Source organism: Xyrauchen texanus, chromosome 10 (genome assembly GCF_025860055.1).
Source record: "Xyrauchen texanus isolate HMW12.3.18 chromosome 10, RBS_HiC_50CHRs, whole genome shotgun sequence".
Classification (NCBI taxonomy): Eukaryota; Metazoa; Chordata; class Actinopteri; order Cypriniformes; family Catostomidae; genus Xyrauchen; species Xyrauchen texanus.
The window spans coordinates 8,186,192-8,208,875 of NC_068285.1; the positions used below are offsets into that span (position 1 = coordinate 8,186,192).

At 36.6% G+C, this 22,684-nt stretch overlaps 1 protein-coding gene across 1 annotated transcript; it reads left to right on the plus strand.

The window, feature by feature from the left end:
- The first annotated feature begins 1,014 nt into the window (after nt 1–1,014).
- On the plus strand, nt 1,015–21,206 carry LOC127650412 (zinc transporter ZIP4-like). The gene is made up of 12 exons (XM_052135842.1): nt 1,015–1,377; nt 3,972–4,301; nt 7,051–7,255; nt 7,498–7,643; nt 11,021–11,192; nt 12,608–12,780; nt 13,947–14,117; nt 14,384–14,479; nt 15,807–15,861; nt 16,097–16,249; nt 17,048–17,235; nt 19,046–21,206. Exons 1-12 carry the CDS (start codon nt 1,177–1,179, stop codon nt 19,172–19,174), a joined length of 2,019 nt encoding a protein of 672 aa, XP_051991802.1. The 5' UTR covers nt 1,015–1,176; the 3' UTR covers nt 19,175–21,206.
- The last annotated feature ends 1,478 nt before the right edge of the window (nt 21,207–22,684 follow it).

A 22,684-nucleotide genomic window follows, 5' to 3' on the forward strand; every position in this document is an offset into this window, starting at 1 on the left:
CCCTTCTTTTCTTTAAAAAAACAAGGCAAAATCTGTGTTCCAGTGAAGCACTTACAATGGAAGTGAATGGGGGGGGCAATTTTTGAACATAAAAATACTCACTTTTTCAAAAGTATAGCCACAAGACATAAACAATATGCATGTAAACATGATTTTAGTGCGATAAAATCACTTCCTAACTTTTTCTGCGTAAAGTTATAGCCAATTTTACAACATTGCCATGACAACGTAATGCCAACAACACCTAAAACCCTAAAATGACTGTAAAAATGACAACTTTACAGCTCAAATAATATACGAGTTTTAACATAATTAATGTAAGTGCTTTTATAAAATTTTAAGCTTCACATTTCTGCTTTTAAACCCTCTAAAAATAGGTCCCATTGACTTCCATTGTAGGTGACTCACTGTAAACCTTCGTTTTTAAAAGAAAAATAGGGACGAGTCTAAATTAATTTTTGCGGTAATCAATATTATGACACAAATGCTGTCGATTGATCTTAACTTGTACTGAACCCGGAATATTCCTTTAAGTGAATATAAATATTCTTTATTTGAATTGTTTTATACATTATAGAATGGTAAACTAATCAAAATTATGAAATAACTTAACACAAATGGTAATTGTAGGAATTATCTAGTGACCAATATTATGCAATATTAAGTCTAAATCTAAAAGTATTTAAGCATTAGCCTTTTAAGATTTTAAGATTACGAAAAACACAAACTCAGTCAAGTGAATCCAGTGTTTGACTGGTATATATGAGTATATTACCCATGCAAGGCCCATTCTCAGAGGGATTTTTGGTGTGTGTAGCATTTAAATATGTTTTCTCCCTGCTCAGCTCTCATTTTCTTTCTTAAAAATCTAATATTTGGCACTACCTGGAAGACAGATGCTGGAAAGCCCTGAAACCAGATCTCCATGCAGGGCAGCCCCTGTTCGAACCCCTCAGTGCAGGTGAACGGAAGAGGCTTCCCTCCTTTATGAGAGGTGATTGTGAGCAGGTGGAGACGTGACCAATCAGAGGGCAAGAAGAGCTTCTACCTGAGCAGGTATCACTTATGTGAAGAACTCTAAATCTCCTGTGTATGTGTGTGTGAGGGCAATCTCTCGGACCTGTCTCACCTGAAAGACCCTCTTAATAGAGAAAACAGGGGCCAAACACATCGATCATGGAGACTAGAGGAGTTCTCGCGCTCTGTTTCACCTGTCTCAGCTTGTTCAGCGGAGCGCGTGGCGGTAAACGGGACATTTTCGCGAAAGTTGTGGATTTGGTGTCTCCAGGACAGGAGTTCCTCACAGAAGATGCGGTTCGCTCGGTTTTTGAACGGCTGGAGGACCGTGTGCAGTGCTCCGGTGTGTCGTGTGGAAAGGTGAGATCTATTCGAGGCTCTTTTGGAGAGGTCGAGGTCCAGCGCGCACGCGGCGGCTGTAGGGTCGTGCGCTACACCTCATAAGGCAATCTCACTGAACAATACACGACTGTAATATAGGCTAAATATTGCTCATGCCAATGCTTACAAATATATTTTGGGGGGAACGACTTTGGGAGAAAATAAAACCTGTTTACAGTCAGTAAGAGAAAGTGAGGTAAATCTCACAAGGGTGCAGTTGATAGGCTATAACATGTCCATTAACTGCTCAAAATCAAATAGCTTGTAAGGCTTTACACTTTCCCAGTATCAAACTTTCCTAGAAAGTTAATTCAACACACGTTAACCCCTAACAGGCATGTTGTCACACTGTATGGGGTAAGTTGTCACAACAGGAATCTGCTGTTTGTTAACACTGATTTGAGTCAAATATATTTTAATGGGATTTGAAACACTAGTAAACTGGTGTCATGAGTTATCACCAGTAAAAAGACTGCATAAACATGCATTTCAAATGAATTTTAGGCTAAACAAATTATAAACACAGAAAAAATTATAACAATAAAAAAGACAAATGCAAAAAACGTGTGTTTTGGCCAACAGATATTGTAATAAATGAGTTGTAGCCGATTAAATGGCAACATTTAGCAAAAACACTTAAAAGTTTGCCAGATCATGTGTTCAGCCTGACTTTTATGGCAAATACTCTCGTCCTGAGAACACAGTGATTCTGTTCAAATCTACCTCATGACCCGTATGAATGTATGCCAGTGTGAGTTTCATTGCATTCATTTGTTTATCCAAAATGTTCCCAAATGTGTGATTTTGTCATTTTGAGAATCAGAATCAGAATTAGCTTTAATGCTAAGAGTTGTCACGTACACAGGGATTTTATTATTATTTTTTTTTTATTATTTTTTGGGGTGATAGGATAAACAAGTGCACACAGGACATTACAGTGAGACAGTATAAAAGAAGAGTATAAATAGATCAGATTTAATTTGGGGGACAGAATGAACACTGATTTACAATTTGAACTTCAAAATCACTGAAAATACAACAAACATTTTTGCAGTTGTACTTTAGTCTCTAAACCATTTAATAACTGAGTTATAGCTGCAACATCCCCATTTGGCAAGCCCTATCTGTACATGTGACATATGTGTTTATTATATACAAAATTCTGTTTACGGATGATTAAATATCACACATTAAAGGAAGAGCATGATATTCTGTCAGGCAGTCTGATTACCATGTTAAGGTGTTGTGAGGGTGTGTTTGTGAAGTGAACTTTGTATTTCTTTAAAGATTAATTATTTTATTGATTGGAGATTCTTGTCAGTCCAAAAAGTTGTTTTGAAACTTGTCAAAAGGTTACAAATGTACTCTGTAATTTTTTTTATGAGTATTTCTGTTGTATGACTTTTATATTTTTAGGGCATTATAGCAATGACTTGCCACAAGAAAAGGTTAAATATTGTTAGAATATATTTTGGGTTTATTTATTTTTTTACTTTGTTTCTGGTCTCTTTTATGTCTGAATTTTCTCAATGTCAAATGAAATCTCTTTAAAGGGACAGTACACCCACAAATGACAGTTCTCTCATCATTTACTCACCCTCATGCCATCCCAGATGTGAATGACTCTCTTTCTTCTGCTGAACACAAATGGAGATTTTTAGAAGAGTATTTCAGCTCTGTAGGTCCTTACAATGCAAGTGAATGGTGACCAGAACTCGAAAGGTTCACAAATCACATAAATGCAGCATAAAAGTAATCCATGTGACTCCAGTGGTTCAATTCATGTCTTCTGAAGTGATATGATAAGTTGGTTGAGAAACAGAACAATATTTAAGTAACTTTTTCCTGTAAATCTCCACTTTCCCTTTCACATCCAAATTCATCCCCCTACTGATTTAAAAAAGTAAAAAAGGACTTAAATAATGATCTTCTCATCTAGCCCACTATATATATATATATATATCACTTCATAAGATATGGTTTAAACCACTGGAGTCTTATAAATCACTTCTATGCTGCTTTTATGTACATTTTGAACCTTCTGAGTTCTGGTCACCATTCACTTGCATTGTAAGGACCAACAGAACTGAGATATTACTTCTAAAAATCTCCATTTGTATTCAGCTGAAGAAAGAAAGTCATACACATCTGGAATAGCATGAGGGTGAGTAAATAATGAGATAATTTTCATTTTTGGGTGAACTATCCCTTTAACATCTCAACTGTTTCTCATAGAGGCCAATGATATTTAAATGGGGAAGTCTCCTGCTTCTCAGATATTTATCCCCAGAGATTTCACATGTCTCCTCAGAGGAGATCCCAACAATGTCTTAAACTGCTCACACATATTGAACACAAAGAGCAAATGATCTGAGCTATACTATCCACATTCATTTGATATCTCTTTATTTGACTGTATGTTAACAATTGACAACATTTTATTTATAGATTTCTCCAAAGGAATTTTAGGAGAAACATCTGAGACAAAGGCGAACAACTGTAGTTGGCTTTTCCGATGTTTGTAATGTTTGTAATGTTGGTATATCTGTTTGTTTGTTTCTTCTTGTTTAAAGTGCCTCTCTGTGGAAAGTTTGCCCCAGCTGTTGAGTAACTACACCAGCTCACAGGGGCTGCAGATGGAGGACTTCTTCACGATGGCCCTTGGGTGCTGCTTGTTTCTGAGCGGGCCACTTCACACCTGCGGGGTCATTCATGAGGGCCACTGGGGCGAAGAGACCGAGCATTTCATTGAAACAATCTTAGGCCAAGGTCACCATGATGACCATGACAACAGCACGCCCACCAGCCATCCTCCCCATGGTGATATCAGCACAACAGAATATGAGGGTTTAGAGAGACTGTTTCATGACATGGAAAAATACTATCAGCCCGACACACATGAGGTCAGTGCAAATAATTGAGTGTCTGGGCTTGAGATGTTTTCAAATGGCTTACCCCTAATTTGAGCAATAGTAATAGTGATGCTTCCCTTAGCATGTTTTATGTTTGAATTAATTGTTATCGTCACAAAAGTGTCTAATCAAATCAATCATAAAACATTAATGAAATGATAAAATAAGAATTAATTTTCAACAAAATATTGCTGTTATTTTTGGTCAAATAACATCCCGCACAATAGAGCTTCACAGTATAAATGAAATCTTCTTATTATTATTAAATATATAACAATTTTATGTAAAATTGTTATCAGTAGTAATTTAATATTATCTTTTATTCTATACGGTAGTAATTGCACACCTGCAGATGAATCAAGCTTTTATTTTGGCAGAAAACTGAGTGAAGACTCATTGATTCAGAGGCGTGTAGCACATACAGACTATATATTTAAATAATTAAATGACATAATTTTTCAGTTTAATAATCACACTTGGCCATGTTTCAATTGAATTATTATTTATATGAAAAATAGTAGTGGATGTTCCCCAGTGGCGGTTCTAGCTTGTATGGCGTCCTGGGCGAACCCCCACTTCAGCGCCCCGGGAAGCTCCCTGTGCCGACCCACCAACAATTTATGTTACCGGGTGCTGAAAGGGGTGTCCGTGCCACTAACAGCAAGATGCCACTCCATGTCGCCCATACCTAAATCCGCCACTGATGTTTCCCACTAATGAAAACATCCAGGCACTCATGTGGAATTTATATATTTAAAAGCCTTTATTATAGGGGCATCCTGATGAAGGCCTGTTTGGGCCAATACGCGTTGGTACTTTTTAAGTTGTAGCCACTGATATATATATAGAACTGGATCACTGACGCAACATTAAACTGCCAGCAGGAGGTAAAGCCACCGGTAGTGTTCAAGTGGCCATCTTGGTATGCCCAAACCTTCATAGAGTGTTAATGACCGGCAGGCGAAAAAGCCCCCGTTTCACTGTCTCTGGTCTCGGGACACAGCAGTTGCATTTCGCCCTCTAGAGACAATCATCTTTAAATTTTAATTTCTCGTTATGGATAATATTCATTATGATGGAGAAGATATACGCAGATCGCGATGTCAGAGCATCACCTGCCCCAGTGTTCAGCCTATCAGTGCAGCACAATGACCACCAAAGGAAGCAGCAAAACTGTCCACAAGTTGTATTGTAAGGTCAATAGGGACATTGGAATATTTGGGCAAAGCAATATGGCGGCACATTGTCTTCACTGATATGACGTCATCAGCAATCCAGTTCTATTTACATATCAGTGGATGTAGCTCCTTTAATAGAGGCTTTTAAATATTGACATTCATGAGTGCCTGGATGTGGATTCATGTGTTCATTATTGGAAAACATCAACTACTATTTTTCATGTATTTTTGCTCCCTTCCTTGAGCACTTGTAGCATTTTTTGAGTACCAGATGCAATTTGTATGCAAACATGTAATTTCTTTCATTCATTATTAATTATTTGATTGTTAAATTGTCATTTATTTCATCCCAAATTTGACAAATTCCGTTGTGTTTTACTCTTAATGCAATAATTTGTGTTCAATTTAAGTAAAGCTTAAATGACCACATTTGTGGTATTATGTTGATTACCAAAAAAATTGCTTCAAATTAATTTTGACATATCCCTCCTTATCTTTAAAAAAAAAGCAAAAATCTTTGTTCCAGTCAGATACTTACAATGGAAGTCAATGGGGCCAATCCGTAATCGTTAAAATACTCACTGATTCGGGGGCCTGGGTAGCTTAATGGTAAAGATGCTGGCTACCAACCCTGGAGTTCGCTAGTTCGCTAGTTTGAATCCCAGGGCGTGCTGAGTGACTCCAGCCAGGTCTCCTAAGCAACCAAATTGGTGCGGTTGCTAGGGAGAGTAGAGTCACATGGGGTAACCTCCTTGTGGTTGCTATAATGTGGTTTGTTCTCGGTGGGGCACGTGGTGAGTTGTGCGCGGATGCTGTGGTGGATGGCGTGAACCCTCATATGCGCTATGTCTCTGTGGCAACACGCTCAACAAGCCACGTGATAAGATGCGTAGGTTGACGGTCTCAGACGTGGAGGCAACTGAGATTCATCCTCTGCCAACCGGATTGAGGCGAGTCACTACGCCACCACGAGGACTTAAAATGGGAGAAAAAGGGGAAAAAAAAAAAAATACTAACTGATTCAAAAGTATAGACACAAGACATAAACAATATGTGTGTTAACGCTTACTAAAAATTTAAAATATTTTGGCCTTTTTTTTAGATTTATTAATTTAATGAATTTTTTTAAATCCATCCAAAAGAAATTGTTGCCATGACAACGTAATGACATAAACCCTAAAATGACTGTGAAAATTATTATTTAAACAACTTTACAGCTGAAATAATACATTAATTGTACATTAAAAGTACTTTTATAAAATGTTAAGCTTCACATTTTAGCTGTGTTTAAACCCTCTAAAAATTGGCCCCATTGACTTCCATTGTAAGTGGCTCACTGGAACCGTTTTTGAAAAGTTGGGATGAGTTGAAGTACATTTTTTGTTGTAATCAACATTATTGCACAAATGCTGTCAATTGAGCTTAACTTATTTTAAACCCAGAATATTCCTTTAATTTCATTTGTCTGACTCAATTCATTCTGTCTGTGTTTTCCACAGTCAAATATGATTGATATCTGATATTGACGGCCACATCTATCATGTGTTTATCCTCATATTTAGCCATGTTTCTCTCTGAACGACATCCTGGAAGAGAGCAGCGATGATCACGGAGACCACACGCATGTCGAGCTGGATGCCGTGTGCGGAAACATCGTGTTTCACGCTCTGCGTGGAGACTGTATGAGGGCACACGTCCTGCCTGAGCAAGAGTTCTTCCTGGATTACATCTTCAACCTGTTTGGCTCTGATAATCTCACACTTCATGGTATGAATGTTTGATTATCCTGCAGGAGATTCCCACCAAAGGATTTCCATGACATTGTTGGAGGTTTTTTAAGGATCATTTTAAAGAGATTGCACTTACAAAGATTCTTTTCTAGCTGATGAATCATCATGAGTCATGGGATCCTCGATGTTTTAAAGACTTTAAACAGTGTTATGTTGCAGCAATGTATTATTTACTTTAAATCAGTGCAGGGTTTCTTTAATGTTGTCATTTTTTGGCAGATTTTGAAGAGCTCCTGAAGACCTTAAGCCTGGGCGGAGAGGAACACGATCATGATGAAGACCATCTTGATGCTGAATCCCACCACAGAATGACCCACAGAGAAAGTCATCCAGAGGGTCACCATAGCAACAGCAGCTGGGATGCGGTAACCATTCACATAATAATTAGATTAATGGTGTGTTCACATACAACACAAAGCGAGCGTTTCGCACGGCACGATTACGTACAAAGTCTATGCAAAGATACGAATAGACGCAAATAGACCATAATGGTGCGTTCACACACAACGCAAATAAAAATTTTGCCTGGCATTGCTCATGCGAGTTTGACCGCTGGATTATTTATGTGTGTTTAAACTGCCGTTCACGCAACTAACTTGAACCCTCACGTATTCCCCCTTCTCTTCCGGAAAAGGACAGGAGGAGGGGCTTTTACGACTTGGTTCACAGTAAAGTTCAACCAATAGCTGGAATCAAGCAGACGCGCATATTTTCAGAACTTTCAGCACCATAATAGTCCAGCCTGTTCACCTGAGATGTTGGAATAATAGTATGAGATGGCAAAATCTCAAGAATTCATAATACGACTTTTAATCCAATGAAGAAAAATAAACAAACCAACGAACAAAGTTATTGTAAACTTTCCTAAGTTTAACCCATAGCGTAAACTTAACCATAAAGTGTCACTCGTCACACAAACCCTAAACCAACTAAATAATGTATTAGATTTCTAATGTGTACCACGGATGAAAGAAAACATTGAGTTTGGAACGAGACAACGGAGGTGTTTTACAGGTTATTGACAGACATTAGTCATTTGCATACATAAATATGTTGAGATCATATTTTGTTGATTGGCTGTAATAAAAGTTGCAGCTTATCGAATACAAGCCAAGTCGTACGATATCTTACGATTTCACATTATGTATTAACAGGTGAAACTCGAAAAATTAGAATATCGTGCAAAAGTTCATTAATTTCAGTAATTCAACTTAAAAGGTGAAACTAATATATTATATAGACTCAGTACAAGCAAAGTAAGATATTTCAAGCCTTTATTTGATATAATTTTGATGATTATGGCTTACAGCTTATGAAAACCCCAAATTCAGAATCTCAGAAAATTAGAATATTGTGAAAAGGTTCAGTATTGTAGGCTCAAAGTGTCACACTCTAATCAGCTAAACACCTGCAAAGGGTTCCTGAGCCTTTAAATGGTCTCTCAGTCTGGTTCAGTTGAATTCACAATCATGGGGAAGACTGCTGACCTGACAGTTGTGCAGAAAACCATCATTGACACCCTCCACAAGGAGGGAAAGCCTCAAAATGTAATTGCAAAAGAAGTTGGATGTTCTCAAAGTGCTGTATCAAAGCACATTAATAGAAAGTTAAGTGGAAGGGAAAAGTGTGGAAGAAAAAGGTGCACAAGCAGCAGGGATGACCGTAGCCTGGAGAAGATTGTCAGGAAAAGGCCATTCAAATGTGTGGGGAGCTTCACAAGGAGTGGACTGAGGCTGGAGTTACTGCATCAAGAGCCACCACACACAGACGGGTCCTGGACATGGGCTTCAAATGTCAAACGTCTTACCTGGGCTAAAGAAAAAAAGAACTGGTCTGTTGCTCAGTGGTCCAAAGTCCTCTTTTCTGATGAGAGCAAATTTTGCATCTCATTTGGAAACCAAGGTCCCAGAGTCTGGAGGAAGAATGGAGAGGCACACAATCCAAGATGCTTGAAGTCCAGTGTGAAGTTTCCACAGTCTGTGTTGGTTTGGGGAGCCATGTCATCGGCTGGAGTTGGTCCACTGTGCTTTATTAAGTCCAGAGTCAACGCAGCCGTCTACCGGGACATTTTAGAGCACTTCATGCTTCCTTCAGCAGACAAGCTTTATGGAGATGCTGACTTCATTTTCCAGCAGGACTTGGCACCTGCCCACACTGCCAAAAGTACCAAAACCTGGTTCAATGACCATGGTATTACTGTGCTTGATTGGCCAGCAAACTCGCCTGACCTGAACCCCATAGAGAATCTATGGGGCATTGCCAAGAGAAAGATGAGAGACATGAGACCAAACAATGCAGAAGAGCTGAAGGCCGCTATTGAAGCATCTTGGTCTTCCATAACACCTCAGCAGTGCCACAGGCTGATAGCGTCCATGCCACGCCGCATTGAGGCAGTAATTAATGCAAAAGGGGCCCAAACCAAGTACTGAGTACATATGCATGATTATACTTTTCAGAGGGCCGACATTTCTGTATTTAAAATCCTTTTTTTATTGATTTCATGTAATATTCTAATTTTCTGAGATTCTGAATTTGGGGTTTTCATAAGCTGTAAGCCATAATCATCAAAATTATATCAAATAAAGGCTTGAAATATCTTACTTTGCTTGTAATGAGTCTATATAATATATTAGTTTCACCTTTTAAGTTGAATTACTGAAATTAATGAACTTTTGCACGATATTCTAATTTTTCGAGTTTCACCTGTATACTGTATATATATATATATATATATATATATATATATATATATATATATATATATATATATATATGGATTGGATGATTAAAGTTATCTCTATATGACTGAAATATATATGATTGACAAGTAAACAACCAAAAAGTATAACAAATTCTTCTCAAGTATTAAAAAGTTTTTTAAATGAAATTAGAGATTTTTATTGCATTTTTTTGCATTAGGTTTCTTTGCAACACTGTAAAGAGATTTCTCTTTATTTCATTAGCAAAATAAAATTGAATTTTATAATGTATTTATTTTCATTTTGGGGCAATATATGATCTGTACATCTTCGTGCAACTGTGCTTTAAACTGATCTTTAATCAGTTTTCTACACTTGACACTCAGACCTTAATAATAACAAGCCAAACTCCACAGCAGCTCTCAGAGCAGTGTAACAGTGTCTTTTATGACTATGAGAAGATAGTTCTGCTGTAGTTATGTGAGGCACGCAACCGAAATCTAATCATTTAGCCGTGACACTTTTGGTCTGGATGAGAAATGATTTTGAGTCCTGTAACATGAAGTGTCAGCGGCGTCCGGTAATGTTTATCTCTGCTGATGGATGTTGTGACATACGCTGTGATCTGAGACCGCAAAACATGTTTTCATCTGTCTGTAATAATAATCAGAGTGAAATTTAGCAGTGCATGTGCTGTCTGATATCCGGCTCGTTTTTAATCATGATGAATATTTCCAATTTCTTTAAGCTCACACGCCGTCTAAATAAGGCCTGTCGTTTGACATCCGTGCAATTTGTAATTTTAGGGAATAGTAGCCTACATTAACTAAACTCACGAGTGTTTCATGCATGAAATAAAATATTAATGCCAAATCTAATGTTTTCTGTTTTATCCTTTTTTACATTTGCATCTTTCAGTAAACATTTAAGCAACATCACAAAAGGAAGAGTGCCGTTGCACTGCAAATACAGTAGACAAAAATACTGATTACAAAAATATGTTTTGCATTGCAGAAATAAATTATACTGTGTTTCATGTGCAGACGTGTTTCAGTGCTGAAGATCTTCTAAGAATCCACCAGATAAACTCCACAGCACTGACCCGAGATCAGTTCAAACAGCTCAGTCCTGCCCTGATTCAACAGATTCTCAGTGGAGGCTGTTCTCAGATCAGCCCCAGTCCAGTGACACCCAACTCGCTCAGTGCTGTTGAGAGTGAGTAAACTGTTCCTACAACATCATATGATGAGCACTTTAAAACTTCATACATTTATGAATTACATTCAGTTACAGTACATATTGAAATGTTTCATACTTAATAGATAACATACAGTATGCACCACATAACACCACTTTAACTCACCTACTGTAGTCTACAGTGTCTGGTAGAGTAACATGACTAGTTCACTTACCTTAATTAAAGGGTTGTTGTACTGTATGTGCGTGAGTAGAACCGCACTCTTCATCTTCGTCAGGTTTTAGGTTTTAGTTCATAACTGATTTCCGCATATGCATCTCTGATGATGCAATTACACGTTGACAATAAAAGTGTAATTGTTCACATTTTGGACACTTGATTTTGAGGTTAATGTTGTTATGAGTAGTTATTATTGTTTACTCATAGTTAGTTAGAAGTTCTCTGTGAGGCAAATAAATTCAGTGAATACTGATTAGCTAACACTACCACAGTCATCAGTTCACTATTACTTAATGATTAGTTAATTGTGATTTTATATACTGTAAGTTAATAGTAGTAACTGAAGTGTTAATGTAGTTCTACTCATTTGTCCTGTATTTATCCCTGCAAAGTTACCCATTAAGTATAAAACTGCATTCTAAAGTGTTACCCAGATTTCTTATTTCACAATTGTTTTTCATCCAGCAATGGGATTAAAGGGAGACTTTCTGTCTGAGTTTCCTGGGTTGCAGATGTTTTTCCTTTAAACAAAATGATCCTAGTAATCTTTAAAAAAGTTTTTTTTTAATTCAGTAAAGAAAAATCACAAATGAGATTTCTCGATTGTTTTAATTAGACAGTAATGCGGTTAAATTTACACTTTTGCTAAAGCTTTTACAATCTTAAATTGTGCTCAGATCTGCCAAGATTAAAAAATGCATGTGAACATTTCTCAATTTAATTGTATTGTATTTTTATTTTATATATATATATATATATTTTAATATATATATATTATGTTTCTATATTATATTATATTATACTATTATATATTATATTATTATTATATTATATATTATTATATATTATATTATATTATATTGTATTATATTATTATATTTTATATTATATTGTATTATATTATATGATTATATATAATATTATATTGTATGATATTGTATGATATTTTATTATATTATATTATATTGTATTATATTATATGATTATATATTATATTATATTGTATGATATTTTATTATATTTTATTATATTATATTATATTATAATATATAAACCTGGCACTTTCTGAAAACTGGTTTTCTGATAACAAACCTGATTCTGCTAGAATCACCTGTTACTGTTCACAAAGTGCAGTATGAATGGCATACCTGTGAATCACGCAAACACAATGCCGTCCTTCATTCAGCTCTATCAATGTGTTCTTTGTGCGCAGAATATGGATACGCCACCCTCGCCAACCTTATCATCTGTCTGATGGCCATGTTTGGGATTGTGGTGCTGTTGTTTTCCGCCTGTACTCAAGTGTTTGAGCTCTGCATTCAGTTCTGCATCAGTCTCGCTGTGGGGTCGCTGACCGGTGACGCGCTGTTGCATCTCCTGCCTTCGGTGAGCAAACTACCATCTGTATTTAGAGAAATTAATAAGAACAAAAATCACTGTTTTATCTCATTATAACCATAAGATGGGTGATTACATATTACAAACCAGCTGGGATGAATGTAAAAAAACAAAAAACAAATACAATTTTAATTTCACTGTGTATTTTGCCAATTAAGCCAAACGGAATTACAAAAATAATCACTGTGTTCTGAGAGATTCCCTGTCCTCCATTGGTCTCAGAAAAAGATGTAGGTGTCAAATATATAACAAATATAAAATTTAGTACATTTAGAAGTATCGAAACATAGCAACATATTCATATAATGTATATACAAACAAATAAGTAGTTTGACAGTGTAGGGAGAGCGAATTGATTGTTTAATTCACACTGCGTCTTGGCAGTGGGCGGAGCTACAGAGCTCTTTTGGTGCACTTTGTTTGCAGCGATTCTCTGATTGGTGAATTTCTCCTCTCAGGATCATGGGTAGTGTAGTTCTTTATCAGAAAGTCTTCTATTATGCACAATTTATTGTGGACTGATAACTTCAACAGAAGTACATACCATCGATTAACAAACCTGGAGCTCACAGTTGGGCTGTTTTTAAAGGTCTGTAAGTTATCATTAAAAAAATTAGTCTATATAAAATAGAAATGGGATTTTTACTTCTGGAACCAGACTGTTGTGCTCCATCTTACTCTTTCAAAACACATGTCCAACACTAAGTAAACAAAACTCCACACCATTCCAGATATCCCTCCGATAGCTCTAGAATCCCTTTTTTGAGCAAGGAATCTCCCAAAAACTTTTAGAAATGTTGCCTTTTAACTGGTCAGAATTGGTCATGGCGCATGGCACCCATTATTTTCCCCGGGCAGTCGCTCATACAAACATCGCCCACGTTCACTCATCCGTTTAGAAGCATGACAACATAACTACAGCCCTGTCACACCATGTCATCGTGCAGAGTGGAAAATAACAGGATTGCTGAGAAGAAACCAGAAATAAGGTCTTGCTTATTGAGCGCAGACAGGGATTACTTCACAGTGCTGCGGGGAAATCAAAGCAGATGACAACGTTTTTGATTGGGGTTAATTTCATTGGCAGGGTATGGTTTCATTGCTTTGTGAGTCCTTATGTCTGTGAACAATTGTTTGTGTGTCTGTTTGTGTAGTTTTTGGGCCTTCATGTTCATGACAATGGAAACAATCATGACCATTCAGAGGACAATCTCGACTTTGTGTACAAACTCCTGGTGCTCATTGGAGGCATCTATTTCTTCTACGTGATGGAAACCATCTTCTCCATCATTACTCGTGGAGAACATCACCACCATCATGATGGAGTGAGTCTTCTGTGTTATTCAGAAATTATATTAAAGGGATAGTTGTCTTCCAAAACTCCATTGAAGAGCCATAAAGTAGTTCATATAGAACTCATGCACTATAGTCCAAGCTTTCTAAAGTCTCAAGAGAGCTTTGTGTGAGGAACAGACTGAATTTATGTTGTTAATCAATGAAAATACTTTACTGAAGATTTTCTAAGAGCTGTGAGAGAGGTCGATTATAAATCCATTCTCAAATCAATAAATGTTGTTGTCTTGTGTTGCAGGAGGAGTCGGATCTTCATCACTGTGACCACGGCAAAGTTCTGCAGATGTTCCAGAGAGACAAAGAGAACAAGCACTCAAGCTCACAGGCTGATCTGGTGAGACAGTCGGTCCATGTAAACATTAACGAACAACTGGAGAAAAATTATTTAAACTGTGTCATGCAGGACGTTATGGAATCGGAAAGAAAAATGAAGAACTATTAGACTTAAAAATGACCCATTTGGAGAATGCTCTTTCAGTCTTTCCAAAGTTTCCCAAAAACTCTCTGTTAACTCTTTTAATTTGCCCTAACAAAGGGTTAATAATCTGAACAAACCCCAAGTATTAAACTTCAACACACTGCAAAAAAATTATAAATGAAATAAAATGTAAATTGTAATGCAGTTCAATGGAAAGGAGGAGGCGAGAACTGGCTTGGCAATATAAATATTATTTTAATGATAAACTTAAACAAAAGACACACACATGACGGTCAGCTGACCATAAATTATCTCTCTCTCTCTCTCTCGCACCACCATCCGCAGTCGGCCTTTATCTCTCTCTGAGGCTTAATTAGCCTGATAAGGGACCGGGTGTGTATAATCACGACTCCAATGAACCAACCAAAAAGATACAAACACACACACACACGGATGTCGGGCAGCTGCCCATAAATCTCTCTCTCTCTGTTGCACTGCTGTCTCCAGTCAGCCCTTATCCCACTCAGGCTTCATAATCAGCCTGATTAGGGCCCCGCCCTCTGCCCTGCCACAAGAGAGAGAAAGACCAACATGGAGTGGCAGTGGAGAGAGAGAGAGAGAGAAAAATACACTTACTCGCTGGTTCTCCGATACGCCATAACTTGGTCCTCGGCCACTCCTCCACCCTCTAATGGACGACAGCCACTCCTCCTCGGGCGGATCGGGGCAGTCCTCTGACCCCTTTTGGACGGAATGCCCCACCATGTTTTTGGTGGACAGTAGGGGTCTCCCCTGCACCTGGCAGCAGTAACCGCTCCAGGTGGTTGGTTGGGAGCCCCATCATCCCCTTGTGGTCGGCGTCCGTTCCTCCACTTCCAGGCGGCCAGGCTCCTCCATCCTCTGGCAGATGGCAGCGCCTGCTCCTTTGGGGTGGATGGTAGCAGCGAGAACTCCACTATGGCGCATCCCTTATATATAATATATAAAAACAATTTTTTTTTTATAGAATGTCTCTTACTTTGTTTATTTTATAAAGTTAATAACTGCATTGGCAAATGTTTTCTTTATAATTGTCAGAATTATGCTTAAAAAAAGAAAGTTTACTAAAAATACAAACGTTATTGTTTATGGATGTTTTTATTAGAAAATAAAAGTACTGTTTAGGAAAATTACTTTTGCTGTGCACATATTTATTCCAACTATGAGTTTATCGGTTGTAAGTGAAGCTTTCTATTGATTGTAGGTGAACACAGAAAAAAACGAGAAGTCCTTCCTGGAACCTGCTGTCCAAAGCAGAGGTGAGACGAACCGTACCTGATTATTCCAGCAGTCCATGTTGATTTCTAGACTCTGTAAATGATTATTCACCACTTAGAGTTAATCACATATTTGTGTTAAGCACCTAAATAACACATGACGTGCAATAAATGAACCGGTATAGCTCAAATGACCCAGACTGTTGTTATAACTTGAATAAAATCCAAAGAGGCCACTTGGTAAACATTTTTGTCTTTTTTTTTTATTCTCTTTCAGAACAGCGTTTGCTTCCCTATATGATCACCATTGGTGACAGCATACATAACTTTGCGGACGGTTTGGCCGTCGGCGCTGCGTTCTCCGTGTCATGGCGATCAGGACTGGCCACATCACTGGCCGTACTCTGTCACGAGCTGCCACATGAGTTGGGTGAGATATTTAGTGCTTGTATGACATTAATAGACGTATATAATCACACAACAGAGATACACTTATTTACAACTGCTTTATCCTACAGTAAGTGAAATTACACACTTCACAAGCGGCACACAATAAAAGCTCCACACAAAAGCACATGGAAGACTCACAATTGTTTCAAAAAGAGTTCGTCATGTTACTTCAATATTGAACATAAAGTAAGCTTGGATGAAATGCAGTTTGATAAGGACAGGTCACACAGCAAAGGTGCTCTGTTGACTCGTTTGAGTGTTTGTTCAGCTACTAAAGACAGTATGAGGAAACGGTTCAACATGTTTCTCAAAAACACGTTATGGTCACACTTCCTCATCACAGAGTCACAGAACATTCCAGATAAAGACACATTGGATATTATTAACTGCTGCATGCTGCAATAAAGCATGTAGATTTTGCCTTGAACATTTGGGGTGGATGCAGCCAGAAACATTTCCATTGTTTCCATTGATCATGGTTTAAATAGTGTGTGTGTGTGGGGGGGGGGCTTGTTTTGATTATTAGGTGGGTTAATTTCCTCCCAATCCCCATTCCTAAGTAAAAAAAATAGCCTCAAATGAGACAATTTTTGACATTAAAATTAAAGAGTTATCAAATGATTGTGGATAGCACAGCTGAGATCATTTGATCTTGGGAGAATCCAGTGGAGTCTTTTTCTCAGTAGAAACATCTTAGAAATAGGAGACTTCAGCAGAAAAGACTTCAGCAAAAAAGACTTGAGAGATCTGATTTGTGATTTCTGTGTTCTCATCCCAGGTGATTTTGCGATCCTCTTACACTGCGGAGTGTCGGTGAAAAATGCCCTGTTGTTGAATGTGGGCAGCGCTCTCACCTCCTTCATTGGATTGTACATCGCATTGTCTGTCTCAACGGAAACTGTCGCCACGGAGTGGATTTCGGCTGTGACTGCTGGCCTCTTCCTGTATGTTGGTCTGGTAGACATGGTATGTTGCAGTTCACTTTACTCTTAAGTCTTTTTAGGAAACGTTTAGTATCTTGCTGTGAACCATTCCCGTTTGTCATTTCCTACATCTCTCAGGACATGATAATTAGTCAAAAACAGCAGCAGTGTTTGAAGTCGAGTCATAGAAACCACCACATGTTGAGACTCTGAATTTACTGTGTGGCTTTAATTTTCCTTTTACTGGCTTTTCTTCCAAAAAGATTGTCATGTTACTGTTATGGGGTCATGTGGTAACGCCATTGCACTTTGGTATATTAACATTTTCATACTTAATACATAGTTGTGGATGCTCTAGCCAACAACATGTATTAATTTTATATCTCAGTAACTGTATACGCTCTGTTGGCCAAAAGTTTGGAATAATGGACAGATTTTGATTTTTCAGAAGGAAATTTTTACTTTAATTCACCAAAGTGGCATTCATCTGATCACAATGTATAGTCAGGACATTACTGATGTAAAACAGCACCTTCACTATTAGAAAGACCATTTGTGGAAGACCAGATGTACAACTAAACAAGAGGATAAGTACATCAGAGTCTCTAGTTTGAGAAATAGACACCTCACATGTCCTCCGCTGACAGCTTCATTGAATTCTACCCGCTAAACACCAGTTTCATGTACAACAGTAAAGAGAAGACTCAGGAGGACTTATGGGGAATAACTGCAAAGAAAGACACTTTTGAAACAGAAAAACAAGAAGAAAAGGTTTGAGTGGGCAAAGAAACACAGACATTGGACAACAGATAATTGGAAAAGAGTGTTATGGATCTAAACCCCATTGAGCTTTTGTGGGATCAGATAGAGTGCTACAGGAAGTTGAAAGGTGAAAGGTCACCTGAGTATCTGGACAAACTGACCGCTAGAATAACAATGATCTGCAAAGTCATGGAGGATTCTTTGAAGTAGTTTAAGAAGTTCTGAACCTTTTTTCAAATTGTAATAGTAATTTTTCATATTATAATGTCCTCATTATACATTGTGATCAGTTGAATGCCACTTTGGTGAATAAAAGTACCAATTTCTTTCCATAAGAGCAAAATCTGTCCATTATTACAAACTTTTGGCCGCCATATATAATTTATATAAACATTTTGTGTAAAGAAAATGACAATCAAGGTTTTTTTGTATTGTGATATTATTTTCAGGACACTTAAGCACATTTCACCCCTAACTCTTATTACATTAATGTATCCAGATGTTTCACTTTTACTATTCCCATTTTTTTCAGTGATATAAATCTCATTAATGAAGTTATAATTTTTTACTGTTCATTAAAAATAAATTGTGCAATTATTATTGTTATTATTTTATTAAAAATGTTTGTGAAAATGAAAGACATAACCAAGGGAAAACTACTATGTGTATAAATACTTGACACTTTAAATAATCAAATCTTTTTTTAATGATTACCATCTTTTATTTATTTTATTTTTTTTGCATTGCGGTAATGAGCTTTGAGGTGTGAAATGTGCATAACTATCATGAAAATAATGTCAGTGTAAAAGAGCTTTCATTTTCTACATTCTACATTTCTTATTTGTTTCTTTTTTTTTTTTTGGAGTAAAATATAACCAGGACATTCTCTTGACCGGTTTCATGAGAATCATCCAACTGATGTTGTAAAATCAGTCCTGCCGATCGATCACTGCATGCTTTTCCCATCATTTTAATTGTAATACTTTATGGTACATCTAGTAAGAGTTATTGCATATTTTCAAATGAACATAATGCTTTATTTCAAAGTTATCAGATACTTCACAAAACCCTCTCTCTGTTTATCTCGACAGCTTCCGTCCATGGTTCACGTAGACAGTAAAAGACCTTGGATGATGTTTCTTCTGCAGAATCTGGGACTTTTGTGCGGCTGGGGCATTCTGTTGTTGCTGTCCTTTTATGAAGACCAGATCGGGGTCTAAAAATACAACCACATTTGTTTTTATTTGTGCCTTATTCCTATATTTCTCTTCCTAGAATATGTTTTGTATGGTAGTTATTGGAACATGAAATATGTGCAATTTTGTTCTGCCCTTTCTTACGTGTTTTCATACAGAATATTTTTATATTTTTTAAATTGCATCTACGCTTGAGTGGAACGGCCTGCGGTGTAAAAATCAACTGTGTGCTACTTACAGCACAGAAAACTACTAAATCTAAAACAAGCAGCTTTTGCACATTTTCTGGACTCATTATTTGTATTCATTAATAATGATTAATCGTTCATTCATCACAATCACATTTACGGTACTGTTCATGGCCATAAGCGCTCTGGATATGATGAAATGCTTTAATGTTGCACCTGTCTTTGGATTTAAAAGTATTTTATATTAGTCAATAATTATCTGTAATGTGTTTTTGAATTGTAATATTTTTTAAGTTCAACATCAGCCCAGAACAGAGTATTGAAAGCATACTTGTATAGTGTGTTACACTTAAAGGAATAGTTCACCCAAAATAAATAAATCAATTCACTCACCCTCATGTCGTTCCAAACCAACATGACTTTCTTCATTTCTTCAATGCTGAATTTTAACAGCCTGAGACACGAGCGTGACTGCTGTGTACATTTTCCATTTCCCTTTTTGATTGTAACTAGTAGCACCTAATAAACAAGCAAAAAAATAAAACAAAACATTTATACAGCAACTAGTTTTCCTAAAAACTGATGTCCACAAATGTGGACAGCGGGACTAAGTTGTGAAGTAATACCAAGCTATAGAAAGCCAGATGTTTTTTTCATCAAATAGTTTATTATGTGTCCAATTGTGTTGATTATTTATGAGCCTTTACAGATATTACAGCTGATTTTATATAAAGCTGAATAAATAATTCTGATTAAAAGTAACGTCCAGCATCGTCCAATAAATGCCAACCATGTGAAAATAAAATATACATTATAAATGGTGAATCTATGTACTGATTATCATATCCCATGTGTGTCAAACATGTCGAGTGATCCAAACATCATCTGCAGCCTGAAACTGAACTATTGACACTTAACTGCATAGAGAAATATAGGATGCTCCCTTACTCCCTATTTAGTGAATGACTTAACCTCCAGTGTGCTGTCTGTCTACACTGATCTCAGAACAGTTTGAAATGCACCTCATTTTCATCCTAACTCTGTATAAATCCTCTGAAAGCTACATTTTCCATATTTTGCATGAATACATTAATTCCCATTGTGATAATACACAGTAAATATATAGGAATGCAGTTATTAATGTTAATGAATAGAACCGTATTATACAGTGATAACATGATATATAAAATATAACAAAATGTATATTTAAATGAAGCAAAATGACCCACAGATGTGTTAATGTTGAAAGTTATTCAAAATAACCCAAATATCCAAAATAATATGTTTTCAACTTTTGAGGGAATAAGGTCCTAATTTCCATATATGTGGACATCATGTTTATCAGCATTCTGACGTGCGAAAAAATTATGACTTTTTTAAAGTAGCATATCAAATGAAACTAGAGACTCTCTTCTTTACAACCAAACAGCTTTCAACAAAGAAAATTCTAAAAAAATATATATTTCTTAACAGAGGCACTTTTGTTGGTGCTGTGCCCGTAGAAGCACTTCCTGGAAATCAACATGATGCTGGTTGTCACGTGACATGGTGCACCAGAAGTTTAACCCTTAAATGACAGTGCAAACCATTTTCAGTCAGTTTTATTTCATTTAAATAATGTGTTGCATATAGTGAAGCCAAAATTGACTCCCAATCTCAGCAGGGTCACACAAGGTTAAAATATGCATTAAAGGGCATAAGACAATATCCACCACTGCCAATGTATTGAAAATAAGGACAGAAACTTTTGTTAAAACATCTTTTGTGTTCTGGATAAGGAAGAAATTCCTACGGGTTTGGAGTGATATGAAGGTGAGAAAATAATGACAGAATTTTCACTTTTGAATGAAACTGTTCCTTCATATTTAAATAAAACCTGTCAATCTAAATAAACACATTGTGTCATATCTGTTTCTGAGAATATGAACTCTTAGATATCACAATCGGTCTCTCTCAGCATTCACTGTACAACAGTTATCAATCTCGGCAGTTTCATAACTGTTGTGCAAGCCTTGAGATGTCAACTCAGCATTATAAAGCTCTTACGTGTGTGTGTGTGTGTGTGTGTGTGTGTGTGTGTGTGTGTGTGTGTGTGTGTGTTTATTTGCCAGTCAGATTGTGCTGATTATGGATGTGAGACTGCATTACTGTGACATAATGTACCAAGTTCATGAGGTTTATCAGAACTGTGCATCAACACTCGCTCATCACAGCTGCAAGAAAATTACAGGTCTCTTTCAAAATAACCTGAACTGTGTTTTAAAATACAGTGCATCATCTGCAAACCTCAAAAATAAAACCCATTAAAACTGGACGTAAATAGAAATTAGCTTTTTTTGAACAGTTCTGTTAAACAATAAGTTAATATTGTGGAAATGACATTTCAGACACGCTGTTTCATTTACTTTGACCAGTTTGTGTCTATATTTTGCCGTTTTTAAGTCACATTAGCATTTCAGTGATCATACTTGACGTCTTCTGTAAAAACGACCCATTAACACAAAGTTCACACTCATTCAACTTGTAAATCTTATTGCGCATCATAAAACTCGTGTCTTTCAATGTTCACATGTTCATTGACTGACACAGCGTCCCATGAGAACCCTGATTGTGTCCTACTGTAAATAACAGCCTGAATCATGAACCTCATGGATTAAATAATTACATTTTAATATTAATACTCTTAAAATGAAATGTGAATATTGAAAAGAAAATAACTCCAGTAAAATCATAAGTGAGTTTCAGAGATGTCAACAATGTTTCAATACCAATCAATATCTAATCCAGTCGTAATACCTCAATATTTCACAACACAGTGTAGGGCTGCAACTAACAATTATTCAGATAATCGATTATTATACTATTTGGCGATTAATGCAACGATTAATCGTTAGCACTTAACCAATTATTCAGCTTGTGCCCCGACATAAAAGATTGTATTAAATGTGCTTACTGTCAATAAAGAGGACAAAATCATATTTTAAAAATACCTCTAAATGACATTCACTGAATTAAAGGGAAAAAATACATTTATTATTTTTAATTCCATAAAAGAAATTCAGACTGCACAAAAATCCTATTGTTATCAAGTGTTTTTGTCTTGTTTTCCATTTTTGTCTAAAAATCCTTAAAACAAGAAACATTTACTTGAGAAGCAACATATAAGATATTTAGACTTGCTTTAAGAGAATGTATCTTAAATATAGTGTAAGTTTATTTTATATGTAAGTGTATTTGTTCACTTGGTTATACTTCTGTGAGTGCAGTAAAGACAAAATATTCTTACATTCAAGATCTATTCTCTAAAAGCAAGTCTAAATATCGTATATGCTGCTTCTCAGGTGAA

What these genes read in the sequence shown, in the direction of transcription:
- LOC127650412 (XM_052135842.1), top strand. Translation starts at nt 1,177, where the DNA reads ATGGAGACTAGAGGAGTTCTCGCGCTCTGTTTCACCTGTCTCAGCTTG. An exon ending in TGTTGCATCTCCTGCCTTCG is followed by an intron (nt 12,781 to 13,946) that starts GTGAGCAAACTA and finishes CTGTTTGTGTAG; the next exon opens with TTTTTGGGCCTTCATGTTCA. An exon ending in CAAGCTCACAGGCTGATCTG is followed by an intron (nt 14,480 to 15,806) that starts GTGAGACAGTCG and finishes TATTGATTGTAG; the next exon opens with GTGAACACAGAAAAAAACGA.